Genomic DNA, 25772 nt, shown 5'->3' on the forward strand with positions numbered 1-25772 from the left:
TAAAAAGCAGACCACCACCAACCAGTAAGTTCAATCCACTGCCTAAAAACATCCTACCTAATGAGAGACAGTGGCCTGGAGGGGCAGTCAGTGGGAAACCTGCCAAAAGCCAGCACGGCTCATTAAACAGAGCAGCATGGGGACCCAGGCAGAAACCTCTGCTTTTGAAGTTCTCCTCCACTGGCAGGTTCTTCACATGGCCTCACAGCACTGTAAAAGAAGCAAAGCTGGCACCCACCAAGCTTTCAAACAAAAGGGGCCAAGGCCCCTCTTTCTCTCCATTCCAATAATTTCCATCTGCTGACTTCTAGGCTCCTTGTGTAAGAATGAGTAACATCCACTTACTGGTGGGGAACGAGGGGAGAAGCTGATGCTGGCCTGCAATAGGAAGAAGAAATGCAGAGTGGCCTCCAAGGACTTTGCTACTTTTGGACATTATTCATAGCAGCCATAAAAAAAGCTGCCTCACAAGAAAGAGAAAGGGTGGAAGTGAGTGTTTCCTATGGTTTCCTTACACCTACCATCCAAGCTTGCCTGCTAAGGGAGGCCACAGCAGCTGCATAGCCCAAGACACAACAGGGAGAACTGAAGTAGAGCAACTGAGGAAAGGTCAATTTTCACTCAGTTTGAACCTGGTCTTTTTAACTATTAAAAAAAAAAAAAAAAAGAGAAAAAAAAAAAAAAAAGAGAAAAAAAAAAAAAAAGAGAAAAAAAAAAAAAAAAGAGAAAAAAAAAAAAAAAGGCAACTACATGTTAATTCCAGTAGATAAATGCCAATGTCTCTCTCAGCTTTCCTTGAAGCAGGCCTAAGTACACACTTACATCCTTTCTGCCTCCTCCCCTTCCAAGTGAGCTCCTCCAGAGCCAGACCTTGTGCTTTTACCTCTCCTGGCATGCAGTCCAATTCCTCTGGCACTCAGATGGGGCCTTCAGATTCTGAGAGTCAGCCCGATTTGCCTACCACAGAGACTAATACTGGCCTGCAAGAATCCATAATGATCAGGGAACACACATAAGAATCCACCTTATTCCTATCTACTTAATTTCATACATCATACAGTATCAACAAAAGCATTCGGAAAAGAGGACCTGAGGTAGAATCTGGTCCCTCGCCCACAGCCAAGGCAGTCCAAGACACCCTCAAGGGTCAATGAGTGAATCTGCCTTCTCTGAAGAGCTTCCATCGACTCCCGCATCCTGCAGCCCTGCCACATTCTTATCTGGAAAATATTCAAGTCTCAGCCTTCTTGCCCATCCCAGACTGTGAAGCTCTCTGGGAAGCCCATCAAGACACCCCAGAGCCAGTAGTTCTTCACTGTCCTACAACCATCTGAGAGTGTTTATTCGAGTCATTGTGTCTGCTCTGGTTGCTTCAAGCTTTCTATGCCAGGCCACCAGAGCTGAAGACAACTCCCTATTGCCCTGAACCCATCAGATATGACAGATGTGAAGTGGCATAGTCACCAGTCCCTGACAACCTCACCATCACTAATCTGTCCTTCAAACATCACCACTCAGTAAGCTACAAACATCCCCAGCTTAGTGGTACAGAAAAGTTTCTGGAGAATTAAAAGACTGGACTTGAAGCATGTTAAGAAGCAACAGAACAAAGCAAAGGGCAGGAGCCAGCGTGTGATGTCAGAGTCCTAATTTTCATCAAAGCAAGAGGTTCTGCCCCATCTGGAGTTGAGAAAAAAAGATGTATTCTTAATGAAGGGGTGTGAGCTCCTAATACATATGTTATTTCTTTCCAAAAATCATTCCTCCTGTCAAAGCAGCAAACCTGAGGCTGGACATGCCCAGAGTAAAAGACAGGATCTTTCTCCCCTTCCTACATCAAAAAGGGTACAGGAGTTTCTTCAGTTTTTCTTTCACAAGCATAGGATCATATAAATGGACAAGCCTAAAACTCACCCTCCAGCATGACATAATTTTTTTGTACAGCCAGTGACATTCAGAATTTGTGTGTTTCTGTTTCAAAGCTCATGCCTCCTCTATGGATTATCATAATCAGGTCACTAATTTATGCATCAGCTTCACATTTAAACATGAAATGATATCTACTGGGCTTTTCTTTTGTCAAATGAAAAAAGATTAATAATTACTTCCAACGACACTGCAAGATAGATATTTCCTCACTTAAAAGGGCCCCAGCACAGCCCCTCCTACTACACCATTCACATTGTCAGCCCTGAGTCCCCTCTGCATTACACAGGCCCATTTGTAACACCACACTGATGAAACACAAAAACAACTGAGAATACTGTTAGACATCTTGCACACCATAAATTCTTGCATTCATTTAAAAATTCTTCTTGGCCCACACTGCCAAGCAGAATAAAGACATTAATTTAGCCCACAAAAAGACTGAGGTCAGCACTGGCCAATGCCCAACTCTTTTCAAGAGACCACACTGAAAACCAACCAGTGCTCATACATATACATATATACACACATATATATAGATACACTTCTTACTTGGCATTGTTTTATAGTACCCCTGTCATGGACACGTGAGTGTCCTAAGCTCTCAGAAACAAAGATAACATCTTGTTAGCTCAATGACTGAGAGATTAAAAACTATAGCTAGACACATTTTCCCTGGTTGCAGAACATGTGAATGCAATCAGAAGTTCATTAAACTTGGAATCAAAGTTCTAGAGAGGCACTGCTGACATTCATAACAAAACAAATGCATTTCATAAGAAGATGTTTGGACATTCCCAGCTTCTCCAGTCCCTCCTAAAATGCCAGTAAGGCAAGAAGATGTTTTTGTTTCCCCCCACATTTAGTAACAGCCTTCAAGAGCTCAGCCAGACATGCATTTGTCCTGTGTCCTTCTGTCCCAACAATTTCCTCTCTGCTCCCACCCCCTACGGCTGCCCCTCCAAAATACCGAGCTCTTAAGGTGTAACCCTTATTTCAGAAAGTTCTTTTGCTAGAACAGCACTCTGAGCACAAACAGCCTTTCCTTCACATTGTCAGGTGCTTGACTGGGGTTAAATGAACATCTTTCCACAGCTGCACACAAACCACATCAGAAAGTGGCAGGCGGGAACATGACTGCATGGAGTATTAGTCACGATGTGTTGGTGTGAAAATACTTTTCCATCAACACACTTAAAACTGAAGACAGCTCCTCTTTCTGTACTGCCTGAAAACAAATGTGCTCAATGAATGGCTTTTTTTCTCTTCCCCTCTCTCTTTGATAATGTCACGCAAAGTCAGCACTACAGATTGCGCTGACTTCCTGATGCTGGGAACATCCTCTGTTTCTCCCACTCAGCACACACTGGTAAGTGATAAACTGACTGGGCAGCTTCTGTGCCAGGGTACAGAGAGAGATACCCAGCCATAGATCTCACGCCCTTCTCTTCAGCTTCAGCCATGAGTACAGCTCTCATGGAGCTGTACTCTTCCTCTGCCCCACTTCCAGGCAAACAACTGTCGTTTGTGTTTAGGTTTTCCTTATCACATCTGAGATCAAATTCATTGCCAAAATATTCCTCTTGCTCCCTCTGTGATCTGTCATTGCTGTAAACAATCGCTAAGGGCTATTCTATCTAAGCATTGCACAGATCACAGTCAAGTTAGAGAATGAAGAGTAACTATTTTAACTGGCTCTGGAACTGAAATATAGCAATATTAATAGATACATCAAGGCCCTTACTCCTAAAGACCTACATGAAATCCATGCTTAGTCCCTTAGTTCTACAGTAGATATATGATAACATGTATCAACATAAATAGCTGCACCTGTAGGAACAAAATTTAATTATTCTGGGAGGCCTTGGGTCGTACAAAAGCATTCAGAATTCCAAAGAATAAGGAAGTTTATTCTTGAAATAAACTTTTCCACCTTTATGTCAGTCTTTCCCTGCCTATTGTATTATTGGACAGGATGTGTTTGTCACTCCCACACAGTGTGGCCTCCTCAGCCCACACCTCCCTCGCAGCTCCAACTGGAGCCCTCCCCGCTTGAGAGCCACTAGCATCCCTCTGCCAACTGGCAGGCCCCCAAGATTAAGTTATGGCTCCTATCACTGACTGGTGCTAAAAAAAGAGTCCCAAAGCTATGACTGAAATAATACCTACCTTTTTCACAGACCTAATGCACCCACAGGCTTCCAAATGTTTAAAAAAGACAGGGCCTCACTTCACAGAGGTGGTAGAAGAAGGGAAGCAAAATCTGACAGCCAGCTCTCTAGTTTGGACACATCTCCTGTCACAGTCCCATTCTACTGGTCTGTCTTATATTTCCCTCAACACCACAGATACCCATCATCTTTGTCTTTCAAAACAGCTAACTATTTTCACAAAAGCAAGTAAAACTCAGGGCACTGCAAAGCAGCAGTCACACCGTCCTCCTTCAAAGGAGCTGACTAATCACAAGCTTAGTTCTGCACCTAAGTCCTCAAAACAAACTGAGTCTTCCCACCCTCTCTTTTCTTCAGTGGTTTGGTCTTCTGGCCCATGAGCTGGCCTGACAGTCACAAACCAGCAGGATGACATGGTGAAAAACCCTCTCTCCCTCCTCCTGCATGTGATCCAGGGTTCAAACTCAGTGTTTGCTGTGGCTGTACCAGACCTAAATGCACAAAATTCCTGAAAAAGCAGAAAGGAAAAAACCCCAGAAAGTTCAAATTTAACCAGTAAGCTTTCTAAACTGTCACCAAGAAAAGGTCATAGTAGTTTCTAGCTCATTGTCTTTGATTAATAAGAATGCCTTTTTAGAGCTTTCATTTGCTGCTTTTGTAGAACAATCTACATCCATCTAAGAAGTCACCTCTAAAATTTATCATGGCTAAAAACGTTAAGTTACATCTTGAGCATTAGAAATGCTTCCATACCTACTCTAAACAACCAAGTTCAAGAAAAATAAATACAAATACCCCACACAAACAAGATTATTACACCTGCGTGTGCAATACTCTCATAAAACCTCTCTTTTCTGGAATACCATTCCACAGTAATTGATAACACATTCCTGATCTGTCTTCAATTAGTCATTCCTGGAAAAGAAAAAATATGTATCTGTTACAGATCTATTGCCTAAATGATAACTTGCACAACTTATTTCAGTCTATTTAATAATTCTGCTAGAAAACACAACCTTCAATCTCCCCTTTTCCTGATTTTACACTGCAGACACATTACTTGCCCACAACACTGCGATACCCAGCCAGAGCTTGAATGTTACAGGACAACAGCAATTACAAATGTTATTTACCCTCAGGGGGTTATTTTATAATAAATTTCAGTTTTGTACTTTCAACATGTCAGAATGACTAGCTTTAAGCAAATTGATTTTCCCATCACAAGTAATCTTTGATTTGAAAAGAAACGACCACTATCATTAATGAGATGTTTCTCAGAAAACACCACCATTCTCATTTCAGAGTGAAAATAGCCAGTATCATTACATTTGCAAGCCATCTGCTATTTATTCTCAGCTTCACAGATGGGACCTGATAGCTGTAGGTCTTCTTTTCCACATGTCCTACAGAAGTCTTTCAGAAAGAAATGATATGGCTGTGTTTAGTCAGGGTTAGACACACTAGAAAAGAATTATATTTAAGTAGAAAATGTTATTAAATGTGGTCTCACAGAATGCAAAGGAACTGAGTTTTAACTATTTCTTACTGGGTGTGAAGTGTGAAAAGGATTATCTAAGACTGTCTCTTTTTTTCTGGGGAGCTGCAGACAAAGCTTGGTTCACACAACCTGGCACACACTGCTAGTCCAACACATCTGGGTGCATCAGACCTCCCTCCATGTGCTCTGCACGTGCCTTGGGTACATGCAAGAAGGTCGAAGTGTTAGATTAGCATGGACATGAGCCCAGCAGTCAGGATTTGGGCATTTCTGGACACCTGAGAGCCCTGATGAAAGTTTTGCTCTTTTCCTGCCAGCCACATTTCTCATATTAAAGTCCAAATCAATTTCCTTTCACCAAGGAAACTCAATGGCATGTCAGTTCTAACAAAGTCAGTGATAATCTGAAAAACACCTGAAACATCTATCTGTGGCTCTACCTTCCTTGTTTGAAAAACACATAAAATGAGCCAAGTACACCCCACTGATGTTCAGGGGAGGATCTACTCCTTCATTCCCAGAAGTGAGACTTTCAAGGCTGACTCCATGATACTTCCACAGTGCTAAAGCTCAGACATCCCAGCAATTTTCTGGAGGTCACAACATCTGGACAGTAAATGTTTGGCTTCAGGAAAGCCTCAAAGAATTCTTGAGCACTGTAGATTGTTTACAGACCAAGCTCTTCTGAGCCTATAGCCTATATTGTTCAAAATAAAGTAACAAGAGTACAAACCATGAGAGATCAGTGATTCACACAAAAGTTCAGTGTGGCAGTAGTGCCAGCCCTGATCCACTATGAGCATTCATTTCTATTGTATTCAGCTGTAGCAGCCTAAAGATTCACATCAAGCTGAGTATTTCTTTCTTCTTTTTTATGTCTACTAAAGAATCTCTAGAATAAATTGATCAAATGCAAGAAGGCATTTGAAAATTTATACTACAATCTGGTAGAAAAACTTATAATTGAAAAGTAAGTAGTTCAGTATCTGTGTAGCCTTAGGTCAGGCATAAGGAAGAATTAAATTCTAGACTCAATTAAGCAAAAGGAAAAGCTATGAGCCAAGAAGCCTTTTTGACCTTAAAAACTCTTATAAATTCTTTACCATATATTGCTGTTATGTTGATTTCTTTTACAACTGCTACCTGAGCCGTTTTTTCAGCTGGAACTCATCTGATTTGGAATTTTGTCTTTAGACAATTTGCAGCAAGTCCCAACAGCCACTCTTCAAATGCATCACTTGCTGTTGCAGTTTAAAAAAAAATAAAAAATTAAAGTCTTATTTTTTGTCCAGTTCACTATAGTTTTGGCACAGTTCATACACGTGATTACAGGGAATTCTACTATACTACAGTTCAGCATTTTATCCAGGCTTCTAGAGGCTGATACCACATCCAGTCAGGAGCAATGCCCACATGAATTAATTAATAGTAAATCATATGTTTCATACCTCAGAGTAGTGTCGCAATAATGGCTAATAAATGTTCATGGAGAGGCATTCATGCCCCAGTGGCACAGAAACATTTAGGAAAAACATTTAGGAAACCCTACCCTTCATAAAAAGCAATGCAGGCAGATTGCTTGCACTAAGGCTTTGTAATGCTTTCAACATGAAGTCATCTCTGCAGATCACATCTGATTATTACCACAGTGCTAATTATGGAGCTGCTAACAAGGTCTACCCTGCTCCATCAAGTCCACTAACTACCATCTTGAAGTCATCAGTGCAACTCCAAATATTTGCAAGTAAGGCTGGCTAACCTTGTCTGAAACAAAGATTAAACTGCTAAAAAGCTTTTAGCCAATATTCCTGGCACCTCCACACCCCATCCCAATTCTCTGTCACTTAAAGGCAGGGTTGACACCTTGAAAATTTCAATTCAACACTGAAACAGGAGGCAATAGTTAAGAATGAAAGCTTGTAAATTGACTTTTCCTTTATCAACACAATCCTTCAGGGAGGGAGAAGGCCATTTAAAATCTACATTAATGCCAAACTGATTTAGAAAGAGAAATCATATTATTTTCTGTCTTCATTTGACTAAGCCAAACAAGCAAAGCTTTTCCAGCTTCCTCCCCAAGATTCTCCACTGCCCACACATCCTTACAGCCCTCTTCTTGTGTTATGAACTCTGCTTTCTTGAGCATTGTGAGAGCTGCATACAGTGTGTCAGATGAGATCCCTCAGCTTTGTGCAAGACAATCAGCATACTCTCAGTTTCTACTGGAAGTACAAGCTGTGAGACACCCCAGGTTGATATTTGCTTTTTTCCTATCTCAAATCCCTTTCATGCCCAAATCCACCATCAAGTCTGCTAGCTCTGTAATGAAATCTAGCACTTCTTATTCCTATTTGAAGTTCTACATTCAACCAGCTGCATTGGGGCTGGGGTTGTTGGAGGTTTTTTCCACCTGGGAGAACAAGGCTACAATAAGAAATCTGGCTTCTTAGTTTAAGCAACCTGTGAGAAGGAACTGAATTATATTCCTTCTAGTACCTAATGATCATAAGCTCCATGCACTAATCCTTATGAAAAGTATTACTAAAAGGCTTTGCATGCTAGACTTGGGATCTTCAGTGACAGCTTCTTAAAGCACCTAAGCTCTATAATAATACAAACCTTTTTGACTGCTAGACGCTTGTTCAACCTTAATTTTCTTCCTTGGAAATTCAGTTGTGGAAAGGATTCCAGTTTAGGTCTTTCCTCAAAAGGCCATAAAGCACAAGAGAAGGGAACATGCTGGAACTGACTACACACATATATTCTAGAAGCAAGGGACTGGTCTTTTTTATGACACCAGACAAAGCAGTGCATGTCAGCAAAACAGATTTCAGACTGTCACCAGCGCAAACAATCTTTCCTCTTCCTTTATAACTGCTACATCCCTTTATAAAGTTCATGTACAACAGAGAACTGGCCATCTGCCTCAGGCATACACTGCTAGACATGAATTCTCTATATTTAAAAAACAATTGTGAAGCCTTTTCAAGAGCATTTTAACATTTTGGTACTGGCTGATTAAGACACCACCCTACCACTTAGGTGTTCAAGCTACTTGCATAGCAGACTGGAGAAAAATGAGCAACATCAACTAAAGGACATGAAGATTAACATTTTTCCAGCTTAATAATCCTGTGCGTTTCTTTCTGCATGATGGTGCCTGTTGAGATTCCAGTCTTTATAAACAACACTTCATTGCTGATGAGAGGAGAAATACAAAGCTTGATAGATTGCCACAGTCCTCATCCAACAACTTCCAAGATGCCAAAGACTAAGGTATTGATTTCTTACAGAACACAATGTTCCCTAGTTTTTTTGTAAACAGCAGTGTGGCATTAAATCCCTTGAAAATACAAGTGGCATTTCAACAGAGGTTCTTCCCCTTTTCAGAAATATTATAGAACAAAGAATTCTCAGGCCCCTTTCCCTGGACTTGGGGCACTGGTAATTTAAGTCTGTGAACCGAAAGGCTCTATTTTGCTTGCAAGTTAACACAGCCTTGTCTAGAACATTTTTATGTGTTGTGTCAAAATTAAATACATCTGCATTTTCATTTTTGTCGGGCTTCTTTTAACAGGCTTACTTTTGATTCCCCGAGTCTTCCCCTTTAATGGGCTGAAAGGTAACTTCATGGGCTGGTCCATATGGGCCTTCAAGCAAAGGCCTGAAGCTGAAGATGCATTTTGAACTTAGTAAGGCCATTCATCTTTTGCTGGCCTAATTCAGTTTAGTCAGAAGGTCCATCACTCTCAGGGCATGTCTGCTGAAAACAGATTTCACAAACAGTCTTGGAAACTCAGGTCTGAAACCACCTACAAGGAAACCATGGCAATAAACACCTCACTCAGCTGAGTCCTAAAACAAACCAAACCAAAGGTCAGGCATAAAACACCTCCCTGAAACTTCTTCATTTGAGTCCATTCCCTGAAGGGGGGCACTGGTCAGCTGTGACTGGAGTATGGGATGAATCCCAGGCACTTCAGATCTTTCTGCCCATGGGAGGGAAGGAGTTAGGAGAAGTGCCTGTGGTGTTTCACATAGTAGAAGCTCTGTGTGCTTACAGCAGATGTGTACCTTGAGTCTCACTGCAGCTGTGGCTAACATAGTCCCCAGCCAGGCAATGTCCTGCCAAAGTTTCTGGCCCAGATCTCATTCATTCCTGGTGATGGAATACTTTCCTGCACTTAGGACAGCTTTTCCTTTTATCACCACCTTAAGGGACCTTGCCCTTAAATTTCCAGCAGGGAACATCAGACTGATACAAGCTATCCCTACCACAGCTAGCCCTCCCACCCCTACAGAGAGGGGGTTAAAGCCATGGGCCATGCCTACAGCAAACCCATCCTTCCCTCAGGGTGAACAAAACCACGCCCATGACTTCTGTACACCACATTCCCCAGCAGGTTTTGCCACAGAATGATGGGGTGTCTCCGATAAGAACCTGCTTTACGTCACAGAAGCAACCTAATTGCAACTAAAGCTCAAAAGGCCACATAAATAGCATTCACAAAAAGATAACCTGGAATCCCTAAATCCCCAGATTGTTGGGCACACACAGTGACACATAATGGCTGAATCACAATTTATGAGTCTTAAATGCATGAGGTAAGGTACAACATGCTTGTATATAAAAGTGATTTTCTTGTCAAATGCATTAGACTTGCTGCTTATAGATAATAATGATTGAACTTCTGCTCATAATTTTAAAAAGCTGAATTGGGACACATGATGTTGTGTTCGTGTGGCTGCAAAAGTTATTTATTTGCCAAATATTTAAGGACTGTATTTCTGGACAACTTAATACTAGAGAAACTTAAAACTAGAAGAAAATTTACTTTTCTGCAGCAAGCTGGTAAAGTAAAAAACAAACAAACAAAAAAAGAAACCAAAACAACTCAAATCCATATACATGCTATTCTGGAGTATTTGTTCAAAAGAATGAACTATTCCCATAGAAGAATTTATAGGTATGAAACAAGTTATACACTGCAATTTTCTGCATGGCAAACCAATTACTGACATTAATGCCTGCCTGGACAAAATTTATCTAACTATTATGAATATAAAAGTAATATTTATTATATTTGAAAATGGGGGGTTTCCCCCAATTCTCCCCCATAGATGCATGCCAGCTTAGACTGAGACATTTAAAATTTTGTTTTATATTGTAAAAACTGCTCTGTTTTCAAAATTATTTGCAGTCTGGGATTCCTATGGTAATAAAAGCTACAACTAAACACTGCATTAACATTTGTTTTCAAGGCAAAGCATCAGAGCCCTCCCAGTAACCCATTTCCAAATACATTTCAAGCACAATGCATCCAGGAACTACATTTGCCTTTAAGGGTACATCGGATACTTCAAAAGCACAACCCCATTGACAATGCTGGAAGTCTACTAAGAAATGCTCAAGATCTTTTCACTCAAAGCTTCTTTGAAAAGTGCTTAGAGGGCTTTCAGTTTCCCTTCTGCTTTCATAGAAAGAAGACAGGCCTCAATTTTCACATGTTACTAGTAGTTTTTGGATGCTTACCTTCAGATATTTTGTAAGATGTGATTTTTGAGAAGCTTAGTACCTTGTGCACACAATAAATCTTTTTTAAGGCACTGAAACTAGACTATTTTGAAGGCACAGAAAATAATGGGCCATTTCTGAAAATTTAGCTCTGTTCCCCAGCTTTTACCTATTCTACTGGTTTCCTATTCCCTGGTATTCACCATCCCCTATCACATGACTCTTGAAATTCTCTCCCTGGCACCCAAAACAGATATCGTGCACTGGTAAAGACTTAATGTAAAGTAGTCCTCTCCCCACTTATTTGCTGCTTTCCCCCAGTCATACCTTTAGAGCCGGTCAACATTTGTCTTCCAACTTCAAAGGGGTTTTTGTTAGAAACCCTTTGTTTTGCAGATCACAAAACTGGGGCAGACACTCCTGGTGAAGACAGCACATGTGGCTCTATCAAACCCCCAGCAGCTGGAGTTCCTCAAAACTTCAACAAGTTACAATGCAAATCTATAGTATTTTCCCTAAAAAGGTGCAAGCACATCCTCCCTTTTTTTTTTTTTTCTTGACACTGAAGATAAAACCTCTTGTCTTAAGTAAATCACTGCCCCCCAAAACCAAAACTCACTCTGGTATGAACAACTGCTGAAAAAAGGCACCTGAATCAACCACCTTCCATCACATCTTCAATTCTTTCCCCTTCAAGGAATCTCTTGGATAAATTTATTTCTGCTCAAGAGAGAACACAGATACCTGGAAGCTGCACAGGTTCTACATTTAGGAGCAGATATGGATCCAGCCAACACTGCAAAGAAATTCTGGCTACACTGGGAAATGGGATGGAGAGCAAAGCTAGACTGTACTGCTCCCTGAAAGCACAGAACGCACAGATGGGTCTGCTCAGACCTGCAGTCACTACTGTCATGCAAGTAGGGTTTTTTTTCTTTAGATCACTCTCTTTCCCATTCAGAACCATTTTAAGTCAGACTATGTGCTGAATTGCAAACCACCACTGTCAATTCTGAGTTATTGAGGATCTATTAATTTACAGCAGTACTTCTGAGTTTTGGCAGAATCCAGGAAACTTCTTTCCTGGTGACACAGACAAAAGATATTTGCTCTGGGACATTTTGTCAAGGAAAGACTAAAAAAAATCCTGGCTGCAGGCAGTGTGAGTGTAGCATATTATACAGCAGGACTATTAGTATAGAGTCTGAAAAGTGAACATAGTTCAGACAAATCATAGGAACTCAGAGACTGAAGCTCACCAACATTTTGTAGAAAGTTAAAAACACCTGTCACTTGACAACTCTATTATCAGAAGAAAAACACTTCAGTGCTTACAGTGTTAAAGAAAGGGAAAGGGAAATACTGGCTACCAAAATGGGGATAAAAGAATTTACTGTCCCAGCTTGTGCACACATTCTGCTTTTCACAATACACTTGATTTTCTCTTTCATTTTTATGCTTTACTAAGGGTCAAAGCTTTGTGTACATGGCAAAATTAAATCATTGCTGACAAATCAGTGAAGCCAAAGGCAATTTCCTTTGTCTGCACTTGTAAGGAGAGACATCCCCTGCTCTGGTTCAGCTGCACCCTGTGTTGTCAACAACTGTCAGCAGTGGTTCAATTTAGTGCATCAAGGAGAGCCCAAACAATTTGGAAAGAATGATTTAAGCCAAGTGGGTCCCACCCAGATCCTCCAGAACACACATTCAGAACAGCCAAAGCAAGAAAAACATTTAAAAATTATTAGGAAAATGAACAGTAAAAACCCACCAGATTTGGAAGAGGGACTGAAAGCATCTGAAGTTACTTTAAAGTTGTGACAAAAAAATACCAAAAAAACCAAAACAAACCACAGCTGATTTGTCAGTTCCCTGACTTCTGGAACTCCCCATTTCTCCATCTCTTTGTCAAAGGACCCTGTTATAAAGAAGCTAGTGAGAAAATAAGTATCATCATTTAATTTATTTTAGATGAAAGATAATCACAAGTCTTATGGACCAGAAGAAAACCACCATAGCTAATTTGAAAGGGACTCTGCCACTTGCCCTAGCAAGGCAAACCCAATTAATGAAGATTGTACCAAAACTTTAAATCACATCACTATTCCCTCTCACACTTTAACAGCCAAAAGAATTACAATCTGCTTGGATTAATGCAGTACACTGTCATTAGGCTGGCAATTAAATCACATTTCTGAGATTGTGAGACCTGAGTCACCAACATCTGCAAATATCTTTACATCTTGTGTAATAACTGGCCTCAGGTCTTGATACACCAAAGTAAAAAGGTCTTTTTAATGCTTCACACATTATTTTGGACTTACAACTTCACGATGACAGCAGTTTCTCAAAACAGCCCATGAATCAAATTTATTACCCAGTTTGTCATGTGAGATTTTCTTAACTCTAAGCCAATAGAGCAACAACAAATCAAGGTCAGCGTTTACACAGCGTGAATAAAAATTAACTACATGCTCAAAAACATTTTTTGACACTGAAAAGGTATTTGATCTCAAGGACTTTTGACATATGCAGAATTCACTAGCTCTTCTACACATCTGGGAGTATCTGAGAAAACACCTCAAGCAACCCTGTCATGCCAGTCTGTCTTGATTTTAAAAAAATAAAATCTGGCAGCCATTCTAGTGCTTCCAACATCAGTAGTTGATAACATAAGAAAGACAATCCCACTGCAAGATGACCATCCCAGGAATTAATTCAATCCCAAACAGTATCATTCAATATTTAAACAGATCACTGTTTGGTTTGTGGTAACAGCAGCAGCACAGGAGATCTTTTTGCTATAGAGGTCAGATATGAGATGGCATGTTACAGGCTTTGAAAACAAATCCAGCTCTACAAATCCACTTAAGTATTACCTTCTCCAGCCATAGAATATGTTAAGATAACTGTTTCCTTCCTTAAACTAGAGCCTAACCATGGGGCATAATAAAATGTATGCTATACAGAACTAAATAAGGAATGCTACCTTAAAAACTTCAGTAATCTTTTACTTCTTAGAGAGCTGCTTGCAGCACTTGCCATTCCAGCAGCCGCTGTTTACGGCCAGGCCTCCTCAGGCACAGCCAGCAAACACACAACCTGACAGGACCCACAGGGAACTCCCGGGGATGTGGCTTGCAGGGCACACCCACAGGGATCCTCTGCCCTGCCGAGGCTGCTCTGCTGGCTGCTGCAGGTGACCCAGGGCCATGCCCAGCCAGCCCCCACGGCCCTGGCACACAGCCCCGGCCCTTCCCTGCTCCGCACCTCCTTGATGCGCTTCACCAGTGCGTTCTGGTCAAAGGCCACGGCCTCTGCACACTGGTGGAGGTGGTCCTGGTACCGGAGGCACAGCTGCAGCACCTGCTGTGGGTCCAGCTTCTCCAGCTTGGTGTTGGTTGGAGACGTCTGCCCACTGAGGAGTCCTACAAAGCAAAGGAAGGTCCAGAGTTAATCTGACTGTTCATACAATTAGTTCAGCTGCAGTCCAAGAGACATCAGAACAAACCCAGCAGACACAATTTAGGTGGGGTGATGAAAAGCTAGTTCAGAATCATTTAAGGATGTTTTGAACTTATAGCAGTGCATAGAACAGTTTGCCACAGAGCTTGACCCTTCCTGACAGAACCTAAACAGATTCTAAATGCAGCTCCATAACACACAGCTCCTTGGTTTTCAGCGATACGCAAGTCCTGTTTTTTCTCCTCCACAAGCAATCCTAAACTGGGAAGAATAAGCCCTCTCCTAATTTAGGTATGCCAGAAGAGGAAGGAGTTGAAATCTGCATTGCCAGAAGGGCACAGGAGTCATACTATTTTCACCAGACTCACGCTGCCAAAACCAGAGCTCTAAAAATTCACTGGTCCCCCCAAATAAACCCGAGTAAACAAATGGCCCGCCTTAAGTCAAATTATTAGGGGTGAAATGTCTGCATTTTGCCTACCTTGCCTTTTTTAAAGCTTCAGAACTCTTTTAACTTCTAAGGCTTTTCTTTATACTCTCAAACACTTAGCAATAAACCTTTTTGTTTCTTTTATATGGAATTAAGATCCCTACCTAATTTCACAACCAGGTTTCACAAAAAGCTCACAAAAAAAAGACACTGGACTTAAAAGTGGGACACAAATAATATTCAGAGGAGCAAAACTGCCTAGAGAAACTTCTCCTGCCCATTGTTTGTTGCCTACTTGTACAACTTGAGAAAGTCTGCTGAGCTCAAGCATGTGTGTGCCACACTGACCACCTTCCCCACAGCAGCTGGAAAAAATAACACTAAGGTCTCGGGCCATCAATTTTTTGCTATTTAATTTAGTTACTTTCTGTCGCTGCCCGAATCGGCCTCTTTTGCCTCGGCTAGCTGTGGCCGATGTCAGCGGCAGGAGTGGGGAACCAGGCTAGCACTGCGAGGCTCAACCTGGAACCTCCAGAGCTCCTCTGCGCTCTGGCGTTGGGGCTTACAGGGCGACACGGGATGCGGCGAAGGGAGAAAGAGTGCTCAAACTCCTCCGATTTCCCAGGAACAAGTTTATTCCAACAGGTGCGGGGCTGGGATCACAGGGGAGAGGTCTGAGCCGAGACCCTGGGCACCCCCATGCGCCAGGTTTTAAGGACCGTGGGCGGCTCATATGGTGACCAATGGGACAACAGCCACGGAGGGGTTATGGGTGGGGATTACAATATGCAGGACCAATGGTAGGGACCCGGGGGGGGGGAAAGCAACTGTACAATCAATAGGGCGTCGAGGAAGGGATGATAGGCAAGGAAAGAACTGGAACAAAAGGTGGGGGTTCACATAGATTGACAGGGCTTAGGGGCAGGATTAGGGTGATGGATGGGGAACAATCTGGAAAAATGGGAAGGGTTTACCATGATGGGCACCTGGGGACAAACCATTCTTTATGACCGGGGAGCAATTGGGGTAAACCACCTCTGAACTTAATAAAACCAAGCAATATGGGCGGCAACATCTCCCCCTTTCCTTTTAAGAAACAGAGGAAGGCGTGGGGTCTAGGGGAGCAGAGGGTACAGCAAACCATTCAGGAGAGGGAAGAGGAGGAGGAGGGGAAAGAGGGTTTACATCAACATAGTTAACTTGCCGTGGGGGGGATAACAAAGAAAGGATAAATTGAATTAAACACTTCCGCAACACCGCGAATGTACCTAAAATAGTAAAAAAATTACAAAAACAATCTATAATATGGTCCTTATAACAGAAGAGAGCCATCCGGAGACACCCCATCCTGCAGGAGCACGGTGGCCAGTGCGACGTTCGGGGTGGTCATCCTTCTGATGGCTCTCTAAAAATAAAGGAAAACAAATACTTCAGTTAACATAAAGGGAGAGCAAAAAATCAATAGAGAAAAGGGGTTCGAGACATTCCTCCTCCTCGTCGTCCTCGGGGGTTACTGGGGCGGCCTGCACGGACGCAGCGACATCCTCTTGCTCATCTGGTGGCCTGGTAGGATGTTTTGGGACATAAGGTTTCACCCACTTTTGTGGGATCCACCTTAGTCCCTGGGGCGAGGAGACGCAAGCGTAACCTCGCCCCCAGGTCACCAGATCGAATGGACCCATGATCTTTTGGGTCTCTGGGTCCCGGACCAGCACTGGAGGGCGATGTTGGAGCTCGTAGTTGCTGGTGGAGTTAAAGTGCAGTGCCACTGGAGGATTGGGATTAGTATCAGTACAGTTCAGAAAATTGATAGTAAACAGCGCCTTTGATAGCCTATCCTGAGGGGCGCAACCTTTCATTGAATCCCATTGACGTTTTAGGACGCGTTTGAGCGACTGGTGGGCTCGCTCTACAATCGCTTGGCCGGTGGGGGAGTGTGGGATGCCTCTCTTATGTGTCACTCCCCAACTCTGCAGGAATTCTTCCAGTTTCCTGGAAATGTATGCTGGGCCATTATCTGTCTTTAGCTCTTTGGGGACCCCCAGCACAGAGAAAGCCTGCAAGAGGTGTTTGCAGACATGCTCGGCTTTCTCTCCTGTGTGGGCAGAAGCAAAGACTGCCCCTGAGAAAGTGTCTATGGATACATGTACGAACTTCAGCCCGCCAAATTCGGGAATGTGAGTTATATCCATCTGCCACACCTCACAGCTCCCCAGGCCTCGAGGGTTCACCCCCGCCCCTAGAGAGGGCATGACAGTGGTCTGGCAATGGGGGCATGTGGCCACAATGGCTCTGGCCTGATCCCGCCGCAGGTGGAATTGGCGGACCAGGCCAGGCACATTCTGATGGAACATTTGGTGGCTCAGCTTAGCTTGTTGGAACCGATCGGGGAGCTGAGCCATGGAAACAGGGGCAGCGAGGGAATCAGCCATCTGGTTTCCCTCGGCTACTGGGCCGGGGAGATCTGTGTGCGACCTCACATGCATCACAAAAAATGGTTGCTTCCTGTGGGAAACAGTATATATTAATTTAGAAAGCAACTCGAACAATTTTGGGTTAGAGACCTCCTTCAGGGCAGCGTGTTCTGCTCTGGCAACCACCCCTGCAACATAGGCCGAATCAGTGACTAAATTGAAAGGTTCAGAGAACCTCTCAAAGGCCCTGACGACTGCATCCAACTCAGCAACCTGTGGAGATCCCTCCACATATTGAACATCTGCTTCCCACTGCTGAGTCTCAGGATTTCTCCAAGTCACCACAGACTTGTGAGATGCCCCGGATGCGTCAGTGAACACAGTCAGGGCTTTGAGGGGCTTCCTGCTCCGTACTTCTTTTGGAATTGGTTCGAATTTGGAATTGAAAAATTTGTGGGCAGGGGCATGAACAGAGACCTGGCCCTCAAAACTATCTAAAGCAATCTGGAGTGTCTCATTTTCCCGAAGTAACTGATTAAACATCTCTTTTGTCAGCTTATTTGGGGACTCTTTGTCCCGAGACAAGCTGACTGGTACCCGAATGCATGCAAAGTCGCACCCAGCCATCTCCCGAAGCCTGGCCCGAGCTCTCCCGATGAGCTGAGCCATCAGCTCCTGTGGCCGGGTGACACTTTTGGACCTTTGATGGCTCAAGAAAACCCACTCTATGATTAAGAGGGGATCCTTTGAGCCCTGGTCCCACTGAAAAATCAGCCCACTGAGGTGTGGCATTCTCCCGAGCACAATAAACTCAAAAGGCAGGGTCGGTTCGTACCGATGCGCCTGTCTTTCAACAAGGGCCTCTTCTACTTTCTCCAGGGCTTTCCTCGCTTCTGGGGTCAGGGTCCTGGGAGAACTCAGCTCCTTCTCCCCCTTCAAAAGTGTGAAGAGGGGGGCTAGGTCTTCAGTGGAAAGGCCCAGCCAAGGCCTGACCCAGTTTAAGGTCCCACACAGCGAGTGAAGGTCTGACAAGGTTTTCGGATTGCTGTTTATTGCCAATTTTTGAGGCACAACGGTCCTCTCAGCAATCCGCAGACCCAGATACTTCCAGGGTGGCATCCGTTGAACTTTATCCTCCTGGAGTTGAAAGCCTGCAGATGTTAAAGCCTTAACCACTCGGTCAAGTGATCGGGTGAGTAGATCGTCATGGGGGGCGCACACTAGGACATCATCCATATAGTGATGGATGATGACCTCCCCCATCTCTTTGCGCACGGGAGACAGCAATGAGGAGACATACCACTGGCAGATGGTGGGTGAATTCTTCATGCCTTGTGGCAACACCCGCCAGTGGAATCTCCTCATTGGGGCTTCTCGGTTGAGGGTGGGCACCGAGAAGGCAAACCGTGGGGCGTCATCAGGGTGCAAGGGAATTTGAAAGAAGCAGTCTTTTATATCAATTACGGCCAGATTCCAATTTCGGGGGAGCATCGTTGGAGTAGGCATCCCTGGTTGGAGGGGTCCCATGTCAACAATGATTTTATTGATGGCACGAAGGTCGTGAAGGAGCCGCCACTTGTCTTTCCCCGGCTTCCGGATAACAAATACCGGGGAGTTCCAAGGGCTGGTAGTCTCTACAATATTACCTTTTAATAATTGCTCCTCCACGAGCTCGTTGAGCGCCCTTAATTTGTCTTTTCGAAGCGGCCACTGATCAATCCAGATTGCTTCATCAGTGGTCCAATCAAGTTTTTGGAAGGGGCGCTCTACAGTGGCCGCTATTAAAAATCCCGAGGGGTTTTCGGGATTTCAATCTTTACCCCCCATTGTGACATAAGGTCTCTCCCCCACAAGGGAACCTGGAAATCCGCAATGAATGGGCATAAATTTGCCAATTGCCCATCCGGCCCCATAATTTGCACTACGCTCCTTGATACTTGCGCTAATTGAGTACCCCCTATACCCTGAATTTTCCCTGCCACAGGTTGCAGCTCCCAATGTGACGGCCATCTCCTCTGGGGGATGATCGTCACATCTGCCCCCGTATCAAGCAGACCCTTCAGATGGACAGATTCCGCACCCTGCTTGATGCTGCAATCGATGATGGGTTTGTCCTCACCCACTATTTCTGTCCAGTAGACGCCTGGTGCGTGGTCGTCCACTGGGACTCCCTCCGGGACAGGAATGTATTGGGCTATGATGTGCCCCTTCGGGAGAAAATATGGTGGGTGAATGCAGCGCGCTAAGAGGAGGAGATCTTCCGGACCCTCTGGGAAGGTGATCGGGGAGATCTCAATCTCTGGGGGTGTGTGTTTAGTGTCCCCGATGGCGATGTACTTACAGTCACATCCAGTGTTTTTCTTGCCTCCCTCCAGTGGATCCACAGCAACTACTGTCCAGTGCTGGGTTTGAAAGAGGATGTCCTTGGTGGTGGTTAGATGTCGCGTCCGGTTGGGTGTCCAAGCCTGATGTGAAAAGCCCCCCTCCCCCGCAAGGCCTGCCCCATTTATCGCTTCGCGCGGGGCAGGCTCGCGCAGCTCCCCTAGTTTTTTTTTATTATTGTATTGTTTGCCCTCGCCCCTGCACTGCTCCCTTGGCTAGGATGCTCTGCCGGGCAGTCCCTAGCTAGATGTCCAGGTTGCCTGCAGCGGAAACACAGTGGTTGACGCGCTGGTGATGGTGGAAACTGCGTCACTGCTACAGTAGGCGCTCGTCTCAACTGTTGCGGTGGGATGGCTCTGGACATCCCCATCATCGGCACCTTCCTGGAGCAGGCTTCGATGAGGATGTCTAGTGTCGGGGTTGGGTAGAGAGGCAAACTGAAAATTATCTGTTTACAAATGTCATTGGCATTGGCTTTTGCCACTTCTAATACAAGCTGTTCTTGTAGATTTGCCTCTTCTACTTGCTTCTCTGCCTGGGCTTGCAATCTATTGATAAACTTATTAAAAGGTTCATTAGGGAGCTGGAAAATACTCATTAAATTTATCTGGGGTCCCTCCTCAGGTAATGTATTGAAAACCTTTTCTGCGGCCTCCATGACTTTAATCAGGACAGGCCGGGGTAATACCCTGGCCTGCTCCTCTGGCTTGTCCCAATTTCCCTCACCGCACAAGTGATCTAAAGTCAGAGGGACTCCATCTATACATCCATCAATACTGTGCAAGAGGCTTGGAAGGATGGTCTCTAATGATCTCTTCCACCCCTGTTTCCACAACCTGAAGTCAGCTGTGGAGAGGAGGCAGGAAAACAACTCCTTCAGATCACTGGGCACCATTTCGTTCGCAGAAAAGGTAGCTTTTAATAGACCTTTAAAATATTCACTACCTCTCCCAAACTCCTTCTGTGCCTTGCACAGCTCTCTCTTAGTCTGGAAGGAGAGGGCTTCCCATTCCCGGGACCGCCCCCCCCTTCCACTAAAAGTCACCGGTGCGGCAAGGGGGATTTCTACCTGTTCCGGGTTCTGGCTTCCAGGCTTACCACCTCCAGCTCCCAAACCATGGGAACCGGGTGTGGGACCGTGGGAACCGGAAGAAAGGGCGTGGGAACCAGGAGCCGGAGGGGGCGGGACTGGAGGACCGACTGAGGAGGAGGGCAAGGGGGAGGAGCGGCAATCAGAAAAGGCGGGGTTTAGGTGCATGACTTCAGAGGGGCCCGCCCCTGAGGAGGAGGAGGTTTTCGAGGGGAACTGGGTGGAGTTAGGGTAGGGAGGAAGGGTGGAGCTAGGGAGGAAAGGGTTGTTCATGGGGGTCTGAAAGGGATTATGGGGAGAAGAGGCACAAGGGAAGGTCCCAGCCATGTGGTCCCCGCCATCTTGTGCCCTCCGGGAGCCCTCTTGAGGGTTAGGAGAGGGGTAGGGGAACACAGGGGAACATTGGAAACTGGGGGAAACTGAGGCACGGGGATCTGAGGGTGAAAACTGGGGACTTGCAACCTGGGAAATGTTTAGCTGAGGGTTTGTAACTGGGGAGACGGGGGAATCGAAAAGTGCTCTGGTAACTTGGCCAGGGCTACCAGGGCAGGGGTTCTGGGAGAGACGTGGGGGGCCAGGGATCCTGTTACCCTTGGGGGAACCCTGAACAGGACAATTTGCCCTGCAGGTCGCTCCACAGGTCTCCCTCAACTCGGGATCAGGGGGAGAGGAACACGGGGATGGGAAAACTGGGGAAACTGGGGCAGTTTGTGGCGTTTGCTCCTGCATTTTTTTTTCTTTTATTACGGCAGACTGAATTAAGATAAACAATGTTACAAATTTGTCAGCCGATGTATCTCCTTCATTCACTAACTCTGTTAACTTTATTCCGACTTCATTCCAAAACTCTACGGTGTTTGCTCTGTCTGGGGTGAAGTTGGGGAAATGCAGGAACAGCCATCTCACAAACTGTTTCACCCTCCCACGAGAAAACCGTCTACTCTCTCCTTCAAGGGTACTCACAACTTGGTAGAAAACTCTTTTTTGCTGTGCTGACAGACGTGCGCCCATCTTTCTAACCCCAGTACAGCAGTTCCCACCACCCCCTGCAGCTAAAGGCACACGTAACAAAGTACGGGTCTGAACCGGGCTACCCCACACTCCCTCCCCGAGGGATTCTCAACACACAGCAGGGGGAGCTGCACACCAACACACAGCAGGGGGAGCTGCACACACTTGCACACCCCCTCGTCCCCCACGTGGGGCTACTCACCCAATTCCGGACCGGTGCTGCAGGAGACGTCCACAAACCCCGAGGCGATCGTCGGCACGTCGACGGTTGCCACCTCGATCCCTGGGAGCAGCACTCGACAAAAATGAGTCTGCTCTACCGGGGTAGCTGCCGCTCACAGTCTTTTGTAAAATCCACACAAGTGCGTAGATTCACCGACTTCTCCGGGGGTCTCCACGCCTCACGAGAGGCCCCGCGTTGAGCGTCATCTGTCGCTGCCCGAATCGGCCTCTTTTGCCTCGGCTAGCTGTGGCCGATGTCAGCGGCAGGAGTGGGGAACCAGGCTAGCACTGCGAGGCTCAACCTGGAACCTCCAGAGCTCCTCTGCGCTCTGGCGTTGGGGCTTACAGGGCGACACGGGATGCGGCGAAGGGAGAAAGAGTGCTCAAACTCCTCCGATTTCCCAGGAACAAGTTTATTCCAACAGGTGCGGGGCTGGGATCACAGGGGAGAGGTCTGAGCCGAGACCCTGGGCACCCCCATGCGCCAGGTTTTAAGGACCGTGGGCGGCTCGTATGGTGACCAATGGGACAACAGCCACGGAGGGGTTATGGGTGGGGATTACAATATGCAGGACCAATGGTAGGGACCCGGGGGGGGGGAAAGCAACTGTACAATCAATAGGGCGTCGAGGAAGGGATGATAGGCAAGGAAAGAACTGGAACAAAAGGTGGGGGTTCACATAGATTGACAGGGCTTAGGGGCAGGATTAGGGTGATGGATGGGGAACAATCTGGAAAAATGGGAAGGGTTTACCATGATGGGCACCTGGGGACAAACCATTCTTTATGACCGGGGAGCAATTGGGGTAAACCACCTCTGAACTTAATAAAACCAAGCAATATGGGCGGCAACAACTTTCATTTCATTTTCCTTCAGCATGAGCACCATTTTTTTCTTGTTAGGACACCATCTGTGACAAACTGCACATACACACAATATGCTTTTCCCAAAACATCCATCAAGCTATGTAAACTGAATTCAGTAACTGCACGCATGTGCCCTCTGGGAGTCTCATTTTACAGACAGGAAAAGACATTAAAACAGCAAATGTAAGCAAGAATCACACTAAGCAATTAAAAAGTAATAAATGCCAGTTATTTGGATTGGAAATGCTCTTCTAAGAATGTACCTCAGTGGAAAATGGAAAGTATTTTGAATGGCCCCCATGCCTATTGGAAGCTACAACTGGTGACATCGAGTTCTTGCTAAAGGACAAGAACAAGATAGAAACCAAGAAGCAAGTCAGAACTATCTTATGAATATGAGCAAGTTAAACCTTTTTGAAAACATTTGCAGACCAAAATGAAAATAAAACTAGGAAAATAACTTCATCAAATATGAAGAAGAAGTAGGTTTACATTTCGTCGACATTTAACATCTTATTCTCCCAGGATGCTCTCAATTGCTCTCCACACAAAACCTCATCATAAGAGATTTTTAAAAAGGGTAATTTTGTTTTCCTGATTTGTCCACTACAATTGTGTTGCCTCAGTCAAGAGGTCAGGAGAGGAAACAAACCATTTAGTCCCAAAATTCTGTATTAACAACAGTCCAATTATTTTTTATGCTTTGGAGGAAATAATCTCAAACAAAATCTTAGATTCATCAGTATCAGTTGCAGATCTTTCAAATCTACTTTCAGATAAAGTACAAACTGTGACAGGAACAAACCCACTGAAGAAAATAAAACTTTTTAAAAATTGTTTATGTTTCATGTTCTAGTGCTTCCTCAGTTCACGAATTGTGATCTTTTACAGTATTATCTTGTCAGGATGAATGTTCAAATAATGTTGTCAACTTTTAATATGCTGAATGTTCACACAGGAATGAAGAGTTCACCATACACCTGAGGCACTTATCCTGTCTTTGCACTGATCAAATACATGATGCTATCAGACAACTAATTTTCTTTTATTACTAATCTCTCACCAACTTCAAGAGGAAAAAGAAAATTAGACACTGTTTAAGAGATTTAATTAACACAAAGTATGTACTTTGGCCAACTTATGCCGCTTATGAGAATTTTGAAGTGGAACGGGCCAAGGACTGTAAAATGATCTAATAAAGAACATGCTACTTAAACTCGTACTTACGGCCTTGTATAGGTTACATAATGCTGAAAGAAAAATTAATAAACCAATATAAATGAATCTTATTTCCTATCCAGAAAAACACAAGCTCGAGTGAAGGGAGACACTCCCTATTCAGCTGGAATTCCTTCATAAGAAGGCAGAGGGAGAAATACAATCCAGTACAAATGTTTGGAGTAGATGATGCCCGGAAAAGGATGACCTAGAACAGAGACCAAACAGTTAAATGATAAGGTATGTTTTTATTAAAAAGCCTTAAAAGGCCTTTATACTTTGGGCAGTACAAGAGCCTGACCAGGGCTACACCCAAGATGGACCTAAAATGGTCACAAAAAAATGGATGACCAGTCACAAGGTCTCACACTTTGGTAAGTTTTGGTCCATCTGCATATTGGGGATAATTGTCCAATTACAGCTTCAGGTTATGAAGTCACATTTGTCTTGTTTTCTCTCTTCAGTCCACTGTTGTTTATGCCTTTTGGCCTGAAAATTTTAATGATTGTCCTTGGTCCCAAGCTGGAAAAGGAGTTGTTTTGTCTACCCACTCTGTGAAGAGAGCTTACTGACACTTAATATGAAGCTCAGAAATACACACCTAGGCAGCACAGACTCTGAAAAATATGAAAGCTAAAACTTAAGGCATCATTTCTCCCCTTTAGAGGCTTGACAGGGCCTTTACCTTGTCGAGTCTCTATTCTAAATATCTACTAATAATAGGTATTTAATAACAGATAAGTATCTAAACAACAAAAACAAACATCATATGCTGCTTAAAGATAGACTATGGTATTATTCTGGGTGATGCAGTAGGGAGAAACCAAAGGAACTGGCTTCTCCAAAGACCTCTGGGGTAATGCTGACAATGCCAGAGAACAATTTAGCTTATTTTCATCTTGCAAGAAAGGAAAAAGTACAGTAAACAACAGCCCAAAAAGGCAATGCAGCCTGGCAGGAACTCCCATTGTCAGAAAGTCAATTCACAATTTTTTGCTGCTCACGGTAACCACTTACTAAGCATGCTATAAATATTAACATTTCTTACTAACATTCCCCTCTGCCCTGCTCAGGTGAGACCCTACCTGGAGCACTGCATCCAGCTCTGGGGTCCCAGAACAAGACAGACAGGGATCTGCTGGAGTGAGGCCACAGAAGGGACACAAAATGGTCAGAAGGCTGGAACAACTCTCCTCTGAGAAAAGACAGAGAGCTAGGGTTGTTCAGCCTGAAAAACAGAAACCCCCAAGGAGACCTTATCATAGCTTTTCAATATTAAAAGTGGCTTGTGAAAAAGACAGGTTTTTACCAGGGCCTTTAGGCGACAGGACAAGGGACAATAGTTTTAAACCAGAAAAGTTTAAATTGGACATATGGAAAACATGTTTACAATAAGGGTGGTGGGAAGTTGGATGCCCCATTCCTGAAAGTGTTCAAGGTGAGGTTGGATGGGGCTTTGAGCAACCTCATCTAGTGAAAGGGAGTGAAAGATGTCTCTGCCCATGACAGGGTGGTTGGACTAGGTGATCTTCAAAGGTCACTCCCAACCAAAACCATTCTATG

The 25772-nt window shown here is 44.4% G+C and overlaps 1 protein-coding gene across 3 annotated transcripts in view; it reads right to left on the reverse strand.

Annotated features, from left to right (window-relative positions):
- LOC131592151 (BLOC-1-related complex subunit 5) overlaps positions 1 to 25772 on the reverse strand; it is a 93752-nt gene that overhangs the window by 6063 nt on the left and 61917 nt on the right. For all 3 annotated transcript variants that reach the window (XM_058863465.1, XM_058863463.1, XM_058863466.1), the window contains exon 3: positions 14381 to 14538. In XM_058863465.1, coding sequence (XP_058719448.1) covers positions 14381 to 14538 — 158 coding nt within the window. The remainder of the gene's footprint in view (positions 1 to 14380; positions 14539 to 25772) is intronic.

This window comes from Poecile atricapillus, chromosome W, assembly GCF_030490865.1.
Source record: "Poecile atricapillus isolate bPoeAtr1 chromosome W, bPoeAtr1.hap1, whole genome shotgun sequence".
Lineage (NCBI taxonomy): Eukaryota > Metazoa > Chordata > Aves > Passeriformes > Paridae > Poecile > Poecile atricapillus.